General features: G+C 36.9%; 2 protein-coding genes across 2 annotated transcripts; both read left to right on the top strand.

Annotated features, from left to right (window-relative positions):
- The first annotated feature begins 1,511 nt into the window (after positions 1-1,511).
- LOC135594658 (probable sulfate transporter 3.3) lies at positions 1,512-6,518 on the top strand. Its single transcript, XM_065085082.1, has 13 exons — positions 1,512-1,892; positions 1,975-2,023; positions 2,106-2,313; positions 2,394-2,565; positions 2,677-2,742; positions 4,193-4,306; positions 4,393-4,509; positions 4,759-4,885; positions 4,979-5,265; positions 5,346-5,536; positions 5,630-5,709; positions 5,987-6,063; positions 6,139-6,518. Exons 1-13 carry the CDS (start codon positions 1,587-1,589, stop codon positions 6,310-6,312), a joined length of 1,968 nt encoding a protein of 655 aa, XP_064941154.1. The 5' UTR covers positions 1,512-1,586; the 3' UTR covers positions 6,313-6,518.
- Positions 6,519-6,953: 435 nt separating this feature from the next.
- LOC103969601 (aluminum-activated malate transporter 9-like) lies at positions 6,954-12,140 on the top strand. Its single transcript, XM_009383186.3, has 6 exons — positions 6,954-7,461; positions 8,011-8,148; positions 8,251-8,520; positions 8,703-8,839; positions 8,934-9,080; positions 11,203-12,140. Exons 1-6 carry the CDS (start codon positions 7,116-7,118, stop codon positions 11,869-11,871), a joined length of 1,707 nt encoding a protein of 568 aa, XP_009381461.2. The 5' UTR covers positions 6,954-7,115; the 3' UTR covers positions 11,872-12,140.
- The last annotated feature ends 5,483 nt before the right edge of the window (positions 12,141-17,623 follow it).

Below are 17,623 nucleotides of genomic sequence, written 5' to 3'. Positions count from 1 at the left end.
TGGGGGTATTTCCGATAATGTTCCCTTAATGCTTAAGTTGGTAATCTAATTGGACAAGATGAACTAAGATTATTTTATATATATTGACGCATTTTTTCATCTCCTTTTTATAGCGGGTATTTGGGGTCATTATCCTCTCTCATTACATAGTTTATGTAGTAATAAGTATGTAAGAATCGATCATAACCATCATCCATTAACGTTGAGCTATTATATCCTCTCATTACACTATGGGAGCGTGACAATCGATCATACTCGTTCTTCAGTTGGCATTTATTGTACGTTATCATTTAACACTAATATGGTGATGGATGACCATTTAGGTGGCTTGGCCATGATGACTATGTAGAGCTTATCATTTGAACATGTGGATCTTATTAGTTTAACATAGGAGAGAGAGCAATTGTGCACGATAGCTACATTATTTTTATCATAACACTTTAAAAAATATATATGATAACTAATTATTTATTTTATGACTATATCACATATTTGAATTTTCTATCTAGGTTAATAATTTTATACTAGTTATCACATTTATCTATATATCTTGTTTCTTATGTTATTTATTATCATTTTTTATCACATATTTTATTTTATATTTCTTATTAAGTTAATTATATATTTTTATATTATTTTTATGTGCCTGATCATTTTGTAACACATAATTTGTAATATTTTACGTTTTTAATTTCGTTATTTTTAGACAACTATTATATCAAACTATGATATATTTGTTTCTTCGATATTTTGAAAATTTTATATAAAGCATTAAATTTGTTGCCAAATTCTAACATTTGAGAATGTATTCAAATGGCAGGTATTTCATATGAGAAAAATGGAAGGAGAAAATATAAGAAGGTACTTAATGATTGACCCGTCCATATATAGTGCTCGGTCTATCAAAGGCTTCCAACTACAGTAAACTAAGTAAGAACTGCTTCGATTAGGACACGACAAAGTTATTTATTAAGTTCCATTTTTGTTGAATTAATTAAAGCTGCAGTCTTGTAAGATAAGGAAGAAGGTGGTAGGAAGTGTAGGAACGATTGCCTCATCCATCGGTGTTCGTACGATCACCGACTCATCTAGCATTAATTGTGAATCTGTCCAATTAATACATGACATATTAGGAATCAAATTACGATGTTTTAGAATGGATTAGAGTTATCGTAAGATCCTGGGATCAGAATTTAGCATTTATCACTCGTCAAAATCATGTATTTTATTGAGAAAAGAAAAAGATAAGCAATCCCTTGGCCAAATCTGTGGATATCCACCCATTCCCCACCTATCCCTTCGAATCCATAGTGTGTTTTCTCGCTGTGCATGCATCTTTCCCTACCTCTTCTTTTTTGGGCCTTCCTCCTTTCCCCTCTCCCCCCACCACCTTCTCGTCCCCTTTGTTCTCCTCCTCCTTTTGTTGGATAGTACTTTTGTTCTGTAGCGGTCCTCTTATGATAGCCTTCGGGATAGATTCCGGATGGTGAAGTCCCTTTTAAATAGAGGACGAGGCCAGGTGACCCGTTTCAACTCTGAGAGAGGGGGACAGATCACCGGTTTAGGTTGTGAGGGAGCGGACTGACATGGAGGGAGAGTGCAAGAGGAGAGGAGAAGGACAAGTGGAGATAGGGGTGATGATGGAGGCGGTGCACAAGGTGGAGGCGGCGCCACCGCAGAGCACGGTGGACAAGATGAAGTTGCGGCTCAAGGAGACCTTCTTCCCCGACGACCCATTCCGCCGGTTCAAAGGGCAACCACCGAGGCGGAAATGGGTGCTGGGAGCGCAGTACCTCTTCCCCATTCTGGACTGGGCGCCCAACTACAGTCTCTCCTTCTTCAAGTCCGACCTCGTGGCCGGGCTCACCATTGCCAGCTTAGCCATCCCGCAGGCAACATGCCCACTCCCTCCTATATCCTTCTCTCATCTTTCTTTTTCTGTGTTGGAAGATGATGTTAACTGATATCCTTCAGGGTATAAGCTACGCCAAGCTCGCTAATCTGCCTCCCATCATCGGGCTCTGTGAGTCTCTCGGACTGCATGAATACATGTGTTGTAGGTTTCGCATGCATGCTAAATGTGTACACCTCAAATATGACTACAGATTCGAGCTTCGTGCCGCCTCTCGTGTACTCGGTGTTGGGGAGCTCGAGGGATCTCGCAGTCGGTCCGGTGTCCATTGCATCGCTGATAATGGGGTCGATGCTGAGGCAAGCGGTGAACCCGAACACCGATCCCTTTCTCTTCCTTCAGCTGGCCTTCACCGCCACCTTCTTCGCGGGGATCTTCCAAGCGTCTCTGGGGATCCTGAGGTCAGAACTCTGTTTGATCTCCATCTCCATGATCGCTGCACGATTCATTCTATAATTATGGATATTCTTGTACTGGTAAGGTTGGGATTCATCATAGACTTCTTGTCAAAGGCTACACTGGTTGGGTTCATGGCCGGCGCTGCCATTATCGTTTCTCTCCAGCAACTCAAAAACCTACTGGGGATCGTCCATTTCACCAAAAAGATGGCTGTGATTCCGGTGTTGAGCTCTGTTTTCCACAACACCCACGAGGTTCTCTTCCTCCTCCTCTTCCTTGTTGTTTTACTCTTTACTTCATTCAATGAACAAGGTTAAATAGCAATTATGACTCAGAAGACGTTAAAAAGGCTTTTGTTCGTGCAGTGGTCATGGCAAACGATAGTCATGGGAATCAGCTTCCTGGCCTTCCTGCTGCTGGCGAGACACGTTGTATGTTTCCTCTTGTGCTTGTCCTGCTTGCTTTTGTCGACATGCACATGAAGAACATATAGACTACGGAGGAATGATTTAGTTGTCCGTACTGTCACTGCTACACACATTCACGGGTTTTGCCTCTTTGCTCTTCAATCATATGTATATGTTTATACGTCTGCGTAAGAATAACATGGAGATATATATATATATATATATATATATATACACACACAAACATATAGTAGTAGGATAAACTCTACATCCGAAAAATATGAAGCCGACCTAAAATTCTTTGATGTAGATAATTTAACGTACATGTGGTGGTGGTCAGATCAAATCAAGAATCACATGCTGCAAAATTATAGTTCTTTTGGCTTTATATTATGATTCGGACACAAGAGAGCTTAATCAAACCAGGACAAGTATAGTTTCACCCACTATCAAGATACGACATAATTGGAACAGTAGTATGCAATCCATTTTATTTAGTTTTTCGTGATCATCTGTCATGTCGTGATATCCCAACTTGGAGTGTGCTGACATAAGGTTGTCAATGATTGACCAATATCAAGACAGTGGATACATACAAATTGATTTGGATCTGATCCACAACTTTTCATGCTTCGGTCCATCCCACTTTATATAGACCTCACGAGATTGTTATCCCTTATATATGGACTCTCCCTCAAAAAGTTGATAGTCCGATCCACCACGATTATAGAATCAATTAAGAGTAAATTGTATGTGTGGGTATATATGTCTATGATCGCTCAAGGATCCTTTATGTCGTAGAATCAAATTGAGTTAGAAAACTATGTGGATTCTCTCTTGAATCCATGTGAGTTCACTCTATTTTATGTTCATGTTAAGTTGTGATTCTCTATTTGTTGTCCCTCTTCTTCTGTTCCCAAGGATTTCATGTGATGCCTCATGACATGTGCACCTCGAGAACATATATATATATATATATATATATATATTCTCAAATTTATATTCACCATAATAAATCATTTAATTCCCAACCTTAATAACTGTTGCTACTTGGAATCACATAGGCAAGATTAGGTAAATTTTCTTATCTTTTTCTTATACATAAATAAAGTGTTATTTATGATTAGAGTGTTACTTACATATCCTTCGTTCTGTTGAACTCTGTTTATATTTGGAGGTAAATTTCAGCTTAAATTCCTTCCAATATGTGATTATGAGTTGGACATATTGTTTTTTTTTTTTTTGCAAATTAAAAATAAAAAAAATCCAGCAACTCTGTTATTCACTGTCTCATCTTATGACAGAATCAAGTTCAAACAATTAATTGATAGTGGATAGAGTTAAGTTTGAGTTATTAGTTCCTTAATGATAACAATAGTGTTTATGATTCTTGTTGGATCAATCTCTGTAACTAGATGCATTATTAAGATGTTGACTCATTTTGTACATTAATAGCCTGAAAATTTGAATGCAGAGCATAAGAAGGCCAAAGCTGTTCTGGTTGTCAGTCGGAGCGCCATTGGCCTCTGTTATCATTTCCACCCTTGTTGTTTTCCTGCTCAAAGCTCAGAATCATGGAATCAGCATTGTTTGTGCCACCTTTCCTCTCTTTTAACTCTATTATCATGCTAATCTTATTTCTATTCTCGTATAATCTACATGTTGTATGTGCAGATTGGGAAACTGAAATGTGGGTTGAACCGCCCATCATGGGATAATTTACTTTTCGACAGTACCTACTTAGGCACTACCATGAAAACTGGAATTGTCACTGGGATCATCTCCCTTACTGTAAGCTCTCTCTTTCATCTACACAAAAGTTCACAGAGCCAATCAGTGTTATATTATTATATTTTCTTGACATCACCACCAAATGTTCCAGTAGTTGCGTTCAATGTCGAAAATGTTCCTCAGTGTTTAGATGAAAATTATTATGCCTTACACATTTCTAGTCAAGGAATTGCTTGCTAATCTCTTTTTCTTCTTCTTCTTCTTCTTCTTCTTCTTCTTCTTCTTCTTCTTCTTCTTCTTCTTCTCTAGGAAGGAATTGCAAGTGGAAGAACGTTTGCTTCGCTCAGGGGCTACCAAGTTGATGGGAACAAGGAAATGATGGCCATAGGGCTGATGAACATCGTGGGTTCTTGCACCTCGTGCTATGTTACTACAGGTAATCTAAACACTTGCCATCTACCTCGCTGCCTCTTGAGAGATCCCAGTAGCACTTGCAAACGACTTACTCCCAACTCATGAACTCTTTTAGGAGCCTTCTCCCGTTCTGCCGTGAACCACAATGCCGGATGCAAGACTGCAATGTCCAACGTAGTGATGGCTTTGACGGTGATGGTGACGCTCCTCTTCCTCATGCCATTGTTCGCCTACACCCCCAACGTTGTGCTTGCTGCTATCATCATTGCTGCAGTCATTGGCCTCATTGATGTTCCCGCCGCTTACAACATCTGGAAGCTGGATACGGTTGACTTCCTTGTTTGCATGTCTTCCTTCCTTGGTGTCATCTTCATCTCAGTTCAGGAGGGCCTTGCGATCGCGGTAACGATCGATCATGCCTCAGTCTCCCATCTAACGTCGATGTTCTTCGCTAACATACATCTGTTTTCCTGTGAATATAGGTTGGTTTATCGATATTCAGAATCCTTCTCCAGACCACAAGACCTAAGATGATTGCTCTAGGGAACATTCCAGGGACAAACATATACAGAGACCTGCATCAGTACAAGGATGCTAAAAGAGTTCCTGGGTTCCTCGTACTTGCTGTTGAAGCCCCCATTAACTTCTCAAACACCACATATCTAAATGAAAGGTTTGCTGTACTAACTCCTAACGATCAATGCTAATCTGTTCAAGAACATAGTCTTCGCCTCATGAGATATCATTCCCTTTGCATTATTCGTAGGATAACAAGGTGGATAGAAAATGAAAACAGCATGGAAGAGAAAGAAACAAATCTTCGATTTCTAATACTGGATTTGTCAGGTACTATTCTAATCTTTTTCTCTACTTCTCGATCCCGAAAACATTTTTCTTTATCTTTAGATGAATTTATAGGGATTGTTTTGCCTTTAAAGTTCTGCCAACCATGCAGAAGTATATCAAATAAGATTGTCTTGTATATTAGTTTCATCCTCAAGTAGCGCATGCAACAAAATAGAAGATTTCTTCTGATAGCAAGGCATGCTTTGATCAAAGCAATCATTTCTACTTCTTAAGAGAATGCATACTTGTATACTGACCCTTGAAGATCAAATTTCAGCCGTGCCTACTGTAGACACAAGCGGAATCTCATTTCTAATTGATCTAAAGAAATCGACAGAGAAACATGGTCTTGAGGTAGTCACTTATCTCGTTCCCCTTGTAGAACATCAATACTTATGATCTCAAAAGTTCATAATGATCTGCTTACAGCTTACCCTTGTAAATCCTACGGGAGAAGTCATGGAGAAACTCCAGCGAGCAAACAAAATCCATGACTTCCTTGGCGTCAATTTCCTCCACTTGACAATCGCAGAGGCTGTGTTTTCACTCTCATCACAGAACAAGCTACAACAGCAGGAGGTCTCATCTACGTTATTCATCTGAAATGAGTACAGCTTAAACAGCTTAATAATGGACGAAGCTGTAATGTTTGTGTAGTTCATCAATTAAGGATATCAGAGTAGATGTATATTATATGTTGCCATTTTGTTGCGACAATATGTTCCTTTTCAGTTTCTTTGTGTCATCTTAGGTTTATGGAAAGTACATTACAAGCTTTGTTTATGATAAAAAGCGAGTGCTTTGTATCACACACAATTCTCGAATTCACACACTACTATCACACACAATTCTCAGATCATCATGCCATTCCAAAAATACCCCTACTGGGGCCCACAATCTATCGAAAGGGACCCCGCCCTTGGCAATGAGTGACATCTCACAGCTGTTGCCGACTTGCATTACTTATTTCTCTTCCATGGTTGGCCATGAAATGGTCGTGCGACGCTCGTGTCCAAGGAATGCTGGTTTGCACGACCCACACGGTGGGTTTCCTTATTGTTTCTCATATATATATATATATATATATATATATATAGAAGCGGCAATTGTGTTAAAATTGCTATATATATATATATTTATGAACTTTTGAGGGGTGTCAGTACATGCATCAACTTATACTTTGACGACGATAAATAATCATCATAAATGCACATACATCATTGTCTTTTTCTTCCACCTTCCTCCCTCGCGCTTGCATTTGTTCCCCCTTCTTTTCCCTTTCAACAACTCTTCTCCCTCCGACGAAAACCCACAACAGACCACTCCATTCCTTCGCTGTCATCTCCTCAATCTCCAGTGGCCAACGCAACAGAGAGGATCGGGAACGCCGCCACGACCGCCGTCGGATGGCCCCCAAGCTTGAATCCTTTCATTACAACTTCGAGCAGCGGAGCAAGGAACGGCTCCTCTCCTCCACCATCCTCTACCACGAACCTTACCCCCGGCAGCGTGGCTGCTTCCACCGCCTCGCCGACGGGGCCGCAGCCACGTGGGCTTGCCTCTGCGGGCTGGCCGTCGAGGGCTGGGAGTTCGGTCGGTCGGACCCCCGTAAGGTCGTGTTCGCCGCCAAGATGGGCCTCGCCCTCACCATCATCTCCCTCCTCATCTTCCTGAGGGTGACCTTCCATGACCTCTCCAAGCACTCCGTCTGGGCCATCCTCACCGTCGTCGTCGTCTTCGAGTTCAGCATAGGTGGGTGCGGTGACCAATGATCGATCATACCTCTATGTCGTCCTCGTTTCTCTCTATAACTTTATTTCATGCATTAAGGTGCAGGAAGAATGTTCGAGTCGCTGTTTGAATGCCTATCTGTGCTTTGAAAAATGAATGCCCTTTTTTCATGTCTAATTTTAGCTTGTTTCATGGTTTGTCTGGATGTATGGGAGGAGATAGTGGAGGTTTCTTTACATTGATCAACATCTCAATTAGTCCTTTTTATTCTCAGTTTTCATTAGATTTGTTACGAGAGTCCTTAGTTTGTAAATGGATTTATATTGGCCATCTCATCATGTTAAACCGAGCCGATCTTACAGTTTTAACATTTTCTAGAGAAAATGTGGAAAATGATTTGCTGTTGCGGTTCTAACAGATTCAAAGTCATAGGTTCAATTTTGTTTCTTTCTGAGAATTCTGATGTGAGCACATGACTTGTCCATCAAAGAATGTTCTCCATGTTTTCTTCAACTTCTTAATCTGGTGCATGCTTAATTCAGTCTCAGTACCCAAGTCTGCATCATGCAGGTGCCACACTAAGCAAAGGGCTTAATCGGGGTTTAGGAACACTACTTTCTGGAGGCCTTGCTCTAGGGGTTGCAGAAATAGCAACCCTGACCGGAGATTGGGAGGAAGTACTTGTAATTATTAGTATCTTTGTTGTTGGTGAGATACTAAACAATTGTGACTTGCTTTCTTCCTCAAGTTATTTGAACTAGATGGTATTAATTTTTTGCTTCTTTCATTTTTAATGAATTGCAATGCCAGGATTTTTTGCAAGCTTTATAAAGCTCTACCCGACGATGCAGCCTTATGAATACGGCTTTCGAGTTTTCTTGCTCACATTTTGTTACATTGTGGTGTCCGGATATAGGACAAGGGCATTTATGGAGACTGCAGTCAGTCGGTTTATACTAATTGCGCTTGGTGCAGGCATTGGGTTGGGAGTAAATATTTGCATTTATCCAATCTGGGCAGGAGAGGATTTGCACAACCTAGTAACAAAGAACTTCACTGGTCTAGCCAAGTCTTTGGAAGGTATAAATTGAATCTATCGATATGCAAAATGGTGCTTGAACTTCCTATTAAAGCATTCAAAAATTTTAAATTACACTATGATTAACAATAAATATTCTTCAGTTGGAAGTTACATATCTGTACTCTCATATTGTTACAACCAGAACACTTGTCAGCTGATCTTATTGTCATAATCCTTGTAGGTTGTGTCAATGGATACCTTCAGTGCGTTGAATATGAAAGGGTTCCTTCAAAAATTCTAACATACCAAGCTTATGATGATCCTTTGTACAGTGGGTACAGGTCTGCTGTTCAATCAACAATTCAAGAAGATGCACTTGTATATTTCTTTTTGAACTGCAATTCTTTCATGAAATATGCCATTGCTAGAAATGGAAGATGTTAAGTATTTTATTTTCAATGTCTCTTCACAGTTAAGTTTCGCTATCTGGGAGCCACCACATGGTCCTTATAAAATGTGGAATTATCCCTGGAAGAACTATATCAGAGTTAGTGGTGCGCTCAGGCACTGTGCCTTCATGGTTATGGCTTTGCATGGGTGTATACTTTCAGAGATTCAGGTGGGATGCTTTTCTTATGTTACGTTTTCTAGCAGTGGTATTGCTTTACTATATCTTATCTTCTTGAAGATCCTGTTTCAGTTTATTGTGGCAATATTATTTGTTTCTATCAGTTGAATCTGGTAAAAGTGGGATTGCCACCAAGTTTTGCCTTTGTTGGCTCCTACAGTGCAGTCAGTCGGTAAATTTTAACCAAACTTGGACTGGGATAGCATTGAGATGATTTTGAAAATCATACTTGTATAGTGCCTAAGTCAAAAAGGACTATAAGTATGACAGGAGAAGAGGACAATAGTTTAGGGTATGATTTTTCTTTTTTTTTTCGTAATGCAAAACTAATTTTCTTCATTAGTTTTAGTTTCAGTATATATCTTAGTAAGCCTATATACTTCTATGCTGAGTCTATTTCATATTTAATAGATCTATTGTGGACAGAGTATAGGTCAGGTAAAGTTTAGCAAATAGAAGCTACGTTTGGAGAAATCTAGATATCTTTTTTGTTTGAACTTGGAGAATTATGAAATTACCATAAAGAGCAAATTTTCTCCAATAGACCTCCTAGCTATATAAACATGGGAGGATGTAACTCAAAGAGCTGATGTTTGAACTTTAGAAATTATGTAATAAAGTGTGATTAGATTAGTAGCTTGATCTTTAGTTGATAGTTTGTGTGGCCCTTTTTTTGTTTTCAATTGGAGGAAACCTTGATAGGAATATCAAGAAATAGAACGAAACAAGAGAATATTATGTGTAATGCCACAGTTTCTTAGGGTGAAAAAAAATCACATCATTTTCTAAATTCACATTTAAGGTTGGTATAATCACACTATCAGCTAATGCATCACTCACAAATCCCTTCTCTGATTTTTTGTCACTGCTAAGTTAACTGCTTCCAATCTTATTATACTGATCTAGCTTTATATATGATTTAAGAGTACTCACAAAAAGAATTTGGAACTTTGCCAACCCCTATAGAACATCGGAATTAATTCGAATGTATATAGTGCTGACTTTAAAACTCTCATAATTTAATATATAAGTTAAGTTTTGATTTAATTAGTATGCAACATATGCCCAAATAACACTGATTATAATACGTGAAAATGTCAAAAGAAAATAAACCTACATATTTGATTTTATAAAATAGGATTTTGACATTATTGTTGCTCCTGAATTAAATTATTTGTTTAAAACCCAGTAAATAAGAATGTTATTAGTGCTTTTCCTTACAATTATTTTTATTCTTTTATTCATACTTTTATATTGTTGTTTGCCATCCGTTAATAAGACACAATTTAGTTTTCTCGGTTTCCATGTCTATTACCTTTAATTGTTTGTTTTTACAGTTTAGATGGAACTCCTTTAGCTTGAATAGATGGCCTCTTCTTATCGTTCATTAATGAAATATGATACCATATATAATTAAGGAGTAAAGCAAATCTCTCGATAAAACTTCTCATTGAAGAATTGTTCGTTATGCCATGCAGAAACTTTCATGTTGGATTGCTGGGTTTATATCCTCGATGCTGGTTAATTTAAAAAATGGGCCAACATTGTGATTATATTTTTGTAATCCTTTTGTTGTAGAATCTCTAATTTTGAAATCTCATTGTGCCAATTGAGGCAGGCCAAAGAAGACTATAAGAAACAGCTAAAAGGGATGTCATAATTGTTGATATTCCATCAGATACAGATGATGGAGAAAAGGATCCTTGTAGCTGTTTCCTATAGTTTCACTTCTCTTGATGTTTTTGATATGCAATAAGAAGTACTTGTGATATTTCTCTATTATCAGTCAACTAAAATTATCATGCTTTATAATTAAAGCTTAGTTTACCAATCCTCTTCAAAACCTTCAACTATCTACGCTTTACCACTCCATCTTGTCCCCCACTGCAACGCATCCTGCCGAAGTTCTCTGTGGTATTGTGTGTTAATATAACCTGACAATCATAATGTAAGACTATAATATCTTGATTATCTATATCGTTAATTGGATCTAGGAGTTCTGTTATTGTTCTGATTTTGAAGCGTATTAAGCTTAATCATGCACGTAAGGAGATAGTATAATTCTCCTTTTTCATTTTTACTGTTCTTGCCTCTAATGTGATAAAAATCACAGGCTCCACCAGAAAGCAGACAAATTTTTAGCAGTGAGTTGAAGAGAGTTGGCATCGAAGGTGCTAAAGTGTTGCGCGAGCTTGGGGATTTAATGAAGACGATGACAAAACTAAACAAGCCAAATTTTCTCTTTGAGGTCCATGAAGCCGCTGAAGTGTTGCAGCAGAAGATAGACCGGAAATCATACCTTCTGGTGAATTCAGAAAGCTGGGAAGGTGCAGAGTTTCCTGATGGAACGAAAGGAAATCTTAACAGAACTAACATCACAGAATATGAGAACAATTGCTACACGACAAGATCTTATGTCGAACCACCGTCAACAAGTAGCAATATTCACAGTTCAGTCACCAGCTTCACTGGTTCTCTGCCAAAGATGGACTCGACGCTCCAAAGGCAGATGCAATGGCCTGCTAGGCAGTCATTTAATTCAGAAGTCATGCGTAATGGAGAAGAATCAAGAACTTATGAAAGTGCTAGTGCATTGTCATTGGCAACTTTTTCTTCACTTCTCATTGAATTTGTTGCAAGGCTTCAGAATTTGGTGGAGGCATTTCAAGAGCTAAGTGAAAAAGCCAATTTCGAGGAGCCTGTAGATGGGCCAATATTGGAGACTGCTGGGCTCTGGACCAGAATTAGGAAGTTGTTTTTGAAGAACAAGGAACTAGCTTAGAGGGTGAAGGTTTTTGCTGATTGAAGATTTCCATTGGAGTCTTTCTGAAGGAGAACCATCTAACTTTAGAAAGAACTTTTAAAAAAATTATTATAGGTAAAAAAACCAATAAAAATCTAGAAATTCTTTTATACTTAGATCTTTGTAACGACTTCGAGTGTAATCTTATATTAAATAATTCATTTACTAGAAGACATATTAATTTCATTATTTTTGAGAATTATTATCTTCATTGATTATATTAAGACTCTTAACTCTTATGGAGTCCGTTTATGATGTATTTTATATTTGAATAAAAAGAATTGTATCTTCTTAACCCTTTTATTTTTTTTATATATTTATTTTTCTTTCTATTTCATTCTCTCTCTCTACCATCCTACTTTGTTTTACATTAGTTTGCTATTAGAGCCTATAAAAAAACGTACCTTGTATCCTGTTGGGTTTCAATTAGCAATAAAAGCTTTGATTAATACTCAAGGATCCTTTACATCTCCAATGTTAACCCCTTGTGTGTGGAGTTGAATTTTGGGGCAACTATCTCTATGAAATTAGTGGATCATATAATTCTTAGTATCCATAAATTTTTAAAAAATTTATTAATTTTTTTGCTGGAAAGAAAAATTGTATGTTTTATTGGATCATTGTTTCTCTCATTTTCTTTTTTTTATTATATTATAACAACTAGCAACCTCATTACTAAAAAGTAATTTATCGATAGTATTAGAATTGACTTGGTAAGATGAAAACCAAATTAATCCTAATAAATCTCTAAACCAACAACGTGAGGTCACCATGAGACAACTTTGGTATATGACCAAATAACTCAAAAGAACTTTTCAACATCTTAAAAATGACCCATGAATGAGATGGTTGATGATTGATTAAGCGATATATTCATTCTTCATAATCCATAGCTTCAAATCAAGAAATTTTACCCACACCCTACGCTCCGAACAAATCCTAGGTTCATATAGGGCACTTGTTTACAATTATTATCTAATAATTCATTATGATCAAGCCTTCGACTTTAATGATAAATTTTTACAACTTATTAGAAATTTATAAACTTAAGTAATGGGCTAACGAGTTTGGTTTGCTGATAATTTACGAGAAATGTTGATAATTTACGGGAAATGTCTAAAACAGTCAAAGTGGAAGTGCTGGATTTTGATAGTAGGTTTGACCATAATATGTTTGATGATTGATTAGATAATTTGGAAGACTACTTGAAGTAGTATGAAATGATTGATATTGAACGATTTACAAAAATGAAACTGATAAAGTCCCTCTAACATCGTTGAGAGCCTCTTATCACTTAATGGAAAGTCATGAGAACTTTTTACATGTTAAAAAACTTAATTAGCAAAGAGTTTTATAGATAATTACATGGTTTAATAGGATTGTCGAAGGATATCTAAATCTTTGTTGTGCTTAACAGCCGCTGAAGATTTTTCGTTTTTCGTATCATGAAAGTTTCAAGTGTTGATGGCTTCTAAGTTTTGTTTCTTCTAATGATAAGAGAATCATTTACGAAGGTTTAATCTTCGCTGACAAGAAGATTAAATATCAGATCCCTCGAGGAGGTCGGGATCTCAGTGCAAGTCCAATCATTACAAAAGCAGTTTGTATTTTCTCTTCTTTTTTTTATCTTCCCTTTTTCAAATTTCTTGCTTCTTGCTTTTTCTATTTTGCTCCTCTCGTTCTTTAATCTTGTCTTTTTTTCTGTGTACTTTGCAAATTTCTTGCTTCTTGCTTGTTCTGCAGGCATGAGGCTTGTTCAAGTTTGAGAAGATGGAACTCCTATAGGAGGAATTCCTTGTTCTATCTTCCCCACTCCCTCCATACTAGTTTTATCCCTCGCTTTCTTTTGTTCCAAAATAGAACAAATATTAATTAAAATTATTATTATTTTTTTACAAAAATAACCTTAAGGTAGGTCATTAGCCTCGTAAGCCACCAAACTAGTCTGCTTCAATAGAGAATTTATGGGTGAAGGAAAAGGTGAGACATTATTGACTATGATTTGATTCGAATCGAAATCGAACAGGATTGGCATTTCGTCAATTCCAAATTGAATTGGAATCAGTCTTGATGGTTCGATTCTGATTTCAAATTATTATAGTGTCAATTTTAAGCTGACTAAATATAATTAAAAAAGAATATATATATATATCACATATACAACTTATGAGATAGTGATCGAAATGTTTTTAATTTAAGGAAATCTAGTTGGAATTATTTAGTTTGATTAAAAATTTTATAAATTTATTTCTTCGAAATAGACATTTAGTTGGATTAAAAATTTTATAGTTTTATTTTATTTTTTATATCAGCTTTGCCCATTATAGTTATCCATCTCTTTTTAAATTTTAAAAATAAAAATAAAATTTTATATTAAATAAAAAATAATAAAAAAATTAATGGTCCCGAACTTGAATGGTTCTATTTGGATTTCTAATTTTTAGAAATTAAAATTAGTTATTCCGGAATTAATGGTTCTGGAACTGCAATTAGGACTCTAATTCACCCTCTTCTTGTGCTTATTTAGGAAACTTAAGCCCCATAAACCATAAAGGATGTCAACGTTATTCCAATGTTTGTGTATATATATATATATATATAGAGTGGCTTCCAGATAGATGGCAAGAAACTAAACGAGCATACAATTAGTTTATCCATAAAGGTGGGGAATCTGACCTTACAGCTAAACAAGGGGGCAAACTACAGCTGCAAGTGACCAATGGAGACAACCAAAATCTAAAGTCTTCACTCAGCTGCTTCACGGAAGATTCTGCAGGGCCCATCAACGTATGGTACGTGTCCAAACCCCATCACTCGACATGCACGTGAACACATGAAGCACTGCACTCCACCACGAAGCTCGAAGCATCAGCATGCATGCATGCATTTGGCCGTGGGTGGTACTTCAAAGAATTCCTCCAAGTGCTATCTTTTCCTGCCCGCTTCTTTATTCAGTGCCATGGGGAACTGTCCTTGACATGACACATTAAACTAGCGTTTGCTGACTCTGATTGGCCAAGCCCACGTGGGCAAGATGCCATCGACCAATATCGCGTCGACAAGATCCCGTGGCTTCATCACTAAACAAAGAACAAGAATCTGTTCACCTCCGAGGCGCATTAAAGAAGTTGATGTGATCGCCATGTCATCAAGGCAAACCTCCGAGGCTCCTCCACGGCATTCCAACCCAAGACAGTGCGTGCAGGCCGTCCTTCGATCCAGCTGCTTCACCAAAAACTGAGTTCTGTGGGGGAGGAAAAGGAATCTGCTAACCAAAACAGGCACAAGAAGTGAGGTTAGGGTTTGTAGCATATAGTATATATATATATATATATATATATATATATATATATATATATATATATATATATATATATATATATATATATTCAAGTATTGTTTAGATGTGGACAGTGTTAACAAGCACAAGAAGGCTGAATGATTCCCCCTCACTTCCTTCTCTGGCAGCTCTCTTGGCAGCCGCCGGTGTCCTTTCGCCACCGGAAGCTCCAGAATTTTGATACTTGTGCGGTACATTGCGTCTTCTTTTCTTTTATGTTCTCTTGGCAGCAAAGCTTCAGAAAAATCGAAAGGAAAGCTCAAGAGAGAGTGACTTTTACTCTGAGAGAGCACATGACGGAGTAAGGATGCATGACAACGTGGATGTAGACATGCCAAGGCTACAATGGGGAAGCGAAAAGGCAATCCAACCGAGGACAACACATGAAAGAGTATAATACTACAGCAATGTGATCGATCCCTCGAACGCTGTGTCCAAGTTCGATAACTTTGGAAAAATATAAAGAGTAGATGCATGCATTAATTGAGGTAGACGTACAATTAGGTGAATTAAGTAGTTGTGAGAACGATCATGTTCACTATATAATACGACGGTACCTAAGATAATTTAGTTAATTATTTATCAAGTATTTTATGTCTTTTCTCATATTACAATAATCAATACCCCTCTATCCCTGGGATAGTAAGTATTATTCTGTCCTTACCTGGTCATCTGCTTCTCTCAACTTATTTGACATGCAAAAGCACCGTATGAACTATCAATCCATCGGTTCATTCGTTAACATATGACAAAAAAGAATCAAAACATTAGTTGATGATAGATAGTTTATGGCTTTGATCATATGCATCATATTCCTTCCTTTCGGTACGTAAGTAAAGATGATTTAATCAGGATAAGCAAACAAGTTATTGGCTTTGGTTAGTCGATTTCAAAATCCATTTCTACGATTAGGTGAAATAGTCAAACCAAAATTCACATTGTGTAGATGACAATTAGATGATGAGGGGATGTCATATGAATACATTCAGTTTTAAGACATCTCGTGGGTCTTAAGACAAATTCACTACTGTATGAGTCATGAATCTTATAATTAATATAGTAAACTTTATGAGATTTTAAGACTATAATTCATATTACTTCTTTCGTAATGCATAGAATACATAGTAAATGTCTATACAATGCATTTAGTTTTGAGCACTCATATAGAAGCTCATTGATAAGTACTATTCTCAGTGTATAATCACTCCTATTTTTAATGCTTGCATATATGTTGTTCACTGTATGGATTCAATAAATTACCTAAACATGAATGTCTTGAATATTTTGATAACAAGTCTTTTTAAGTAACTGTGCGGAATTTCATGTTTCTTTTAAGTATTGTCTGTGATGTCAAATATTTAACATGGTACCATTTGTAAGCATTGATACTTTGTAGCGATGAGACCGACACTTCAAAGCGATTAGGAAAATTATATACATGATTTGCCGCCGCCCGCAGTTTTATTAGAAGATGCAACATGTACCATATCTTTGTTGTTGCCCACAGATTTGTTATAAAGTTTATTTTAGCTTCTTCTTTTTTTTTTTACGTATACATCGATCCTTAAATTATTGATGATTTTCTTCAAGAACATTAATGATACATATTGAAATTCCATTCATTGCCTTGTCTTGTTGATGATGTCTGAGATTAGCTTAGCTTCTGACCTAACAAGTAAGAAGGAACACTTGTTAACTTTGTTTCAGATGTATGGATGATGAATCAAGGAATATTTTCAGTTCATTTTGATGTCACTATTGTCTCAACACCGGTATTCTATCAATTATTTTTAGTCAAATATAAACATAGTCAAAATAAGTTGAAATCCAATTGCTACTATGGAAATGTTACACATCCTGGAATCAATGCATTAAATGTGTCTCTATAATCAGGTAGGGACACCTTAGATAATTTCAACATGTAGAATGGTCAATGTCCTCATTTCATTTGGTAGTGTCAAACTGGTTCTGGTGGTGTATCACTTCACATCCTAATTGATTGATGTGCTTGTCATTCAAAATTTTGATGATATGATTTTTTTTTTTCTCATTGCAATACATATTTGGATGAACAGAACTAATTTTCATTTACCTACTTAGCGAAACAGTGTGAGAAAGAGACTGGATCCTACTTTCATGCTATATATATATTTTTTGATATCTAAACTTGGAGTGAATGAGATTAATTACTTGTTACTACAAAAACAAGACAAAGGAGGTTGACTCTATGATTAATACTGAATGACATTATATGGTGGCACCATGCACAAATGTACAACACGATTACTCTGCATATTCTTGGTGAGTCTCATGATGCACTAATTTATAGTGAGTGAAAGAGATGCTCAAAGTTCTAAAAAAGCAGCTGCTTTTTAAGACAAAAGTATGAAA

Source organism: Musa acuminata, chromosome BXJ1-10, assembly GCF_036884655.1.
Source record: "Musa acuminata AAA Group cultivar baxijiao chromosome BXJ1-10, Cavendish_Baxijiao_AAA, whole genome shotgun sequence".
Taxonomy (NCBI): Eukaryota; Viridiplantae; Streptophyta; class Magnoliopsida; order Zingiberales; family Musaceae; genus Musa; species Musa acuminata.
This window is presented reverse-complemented; position numbering and strand designations above follow the sequence as displayed.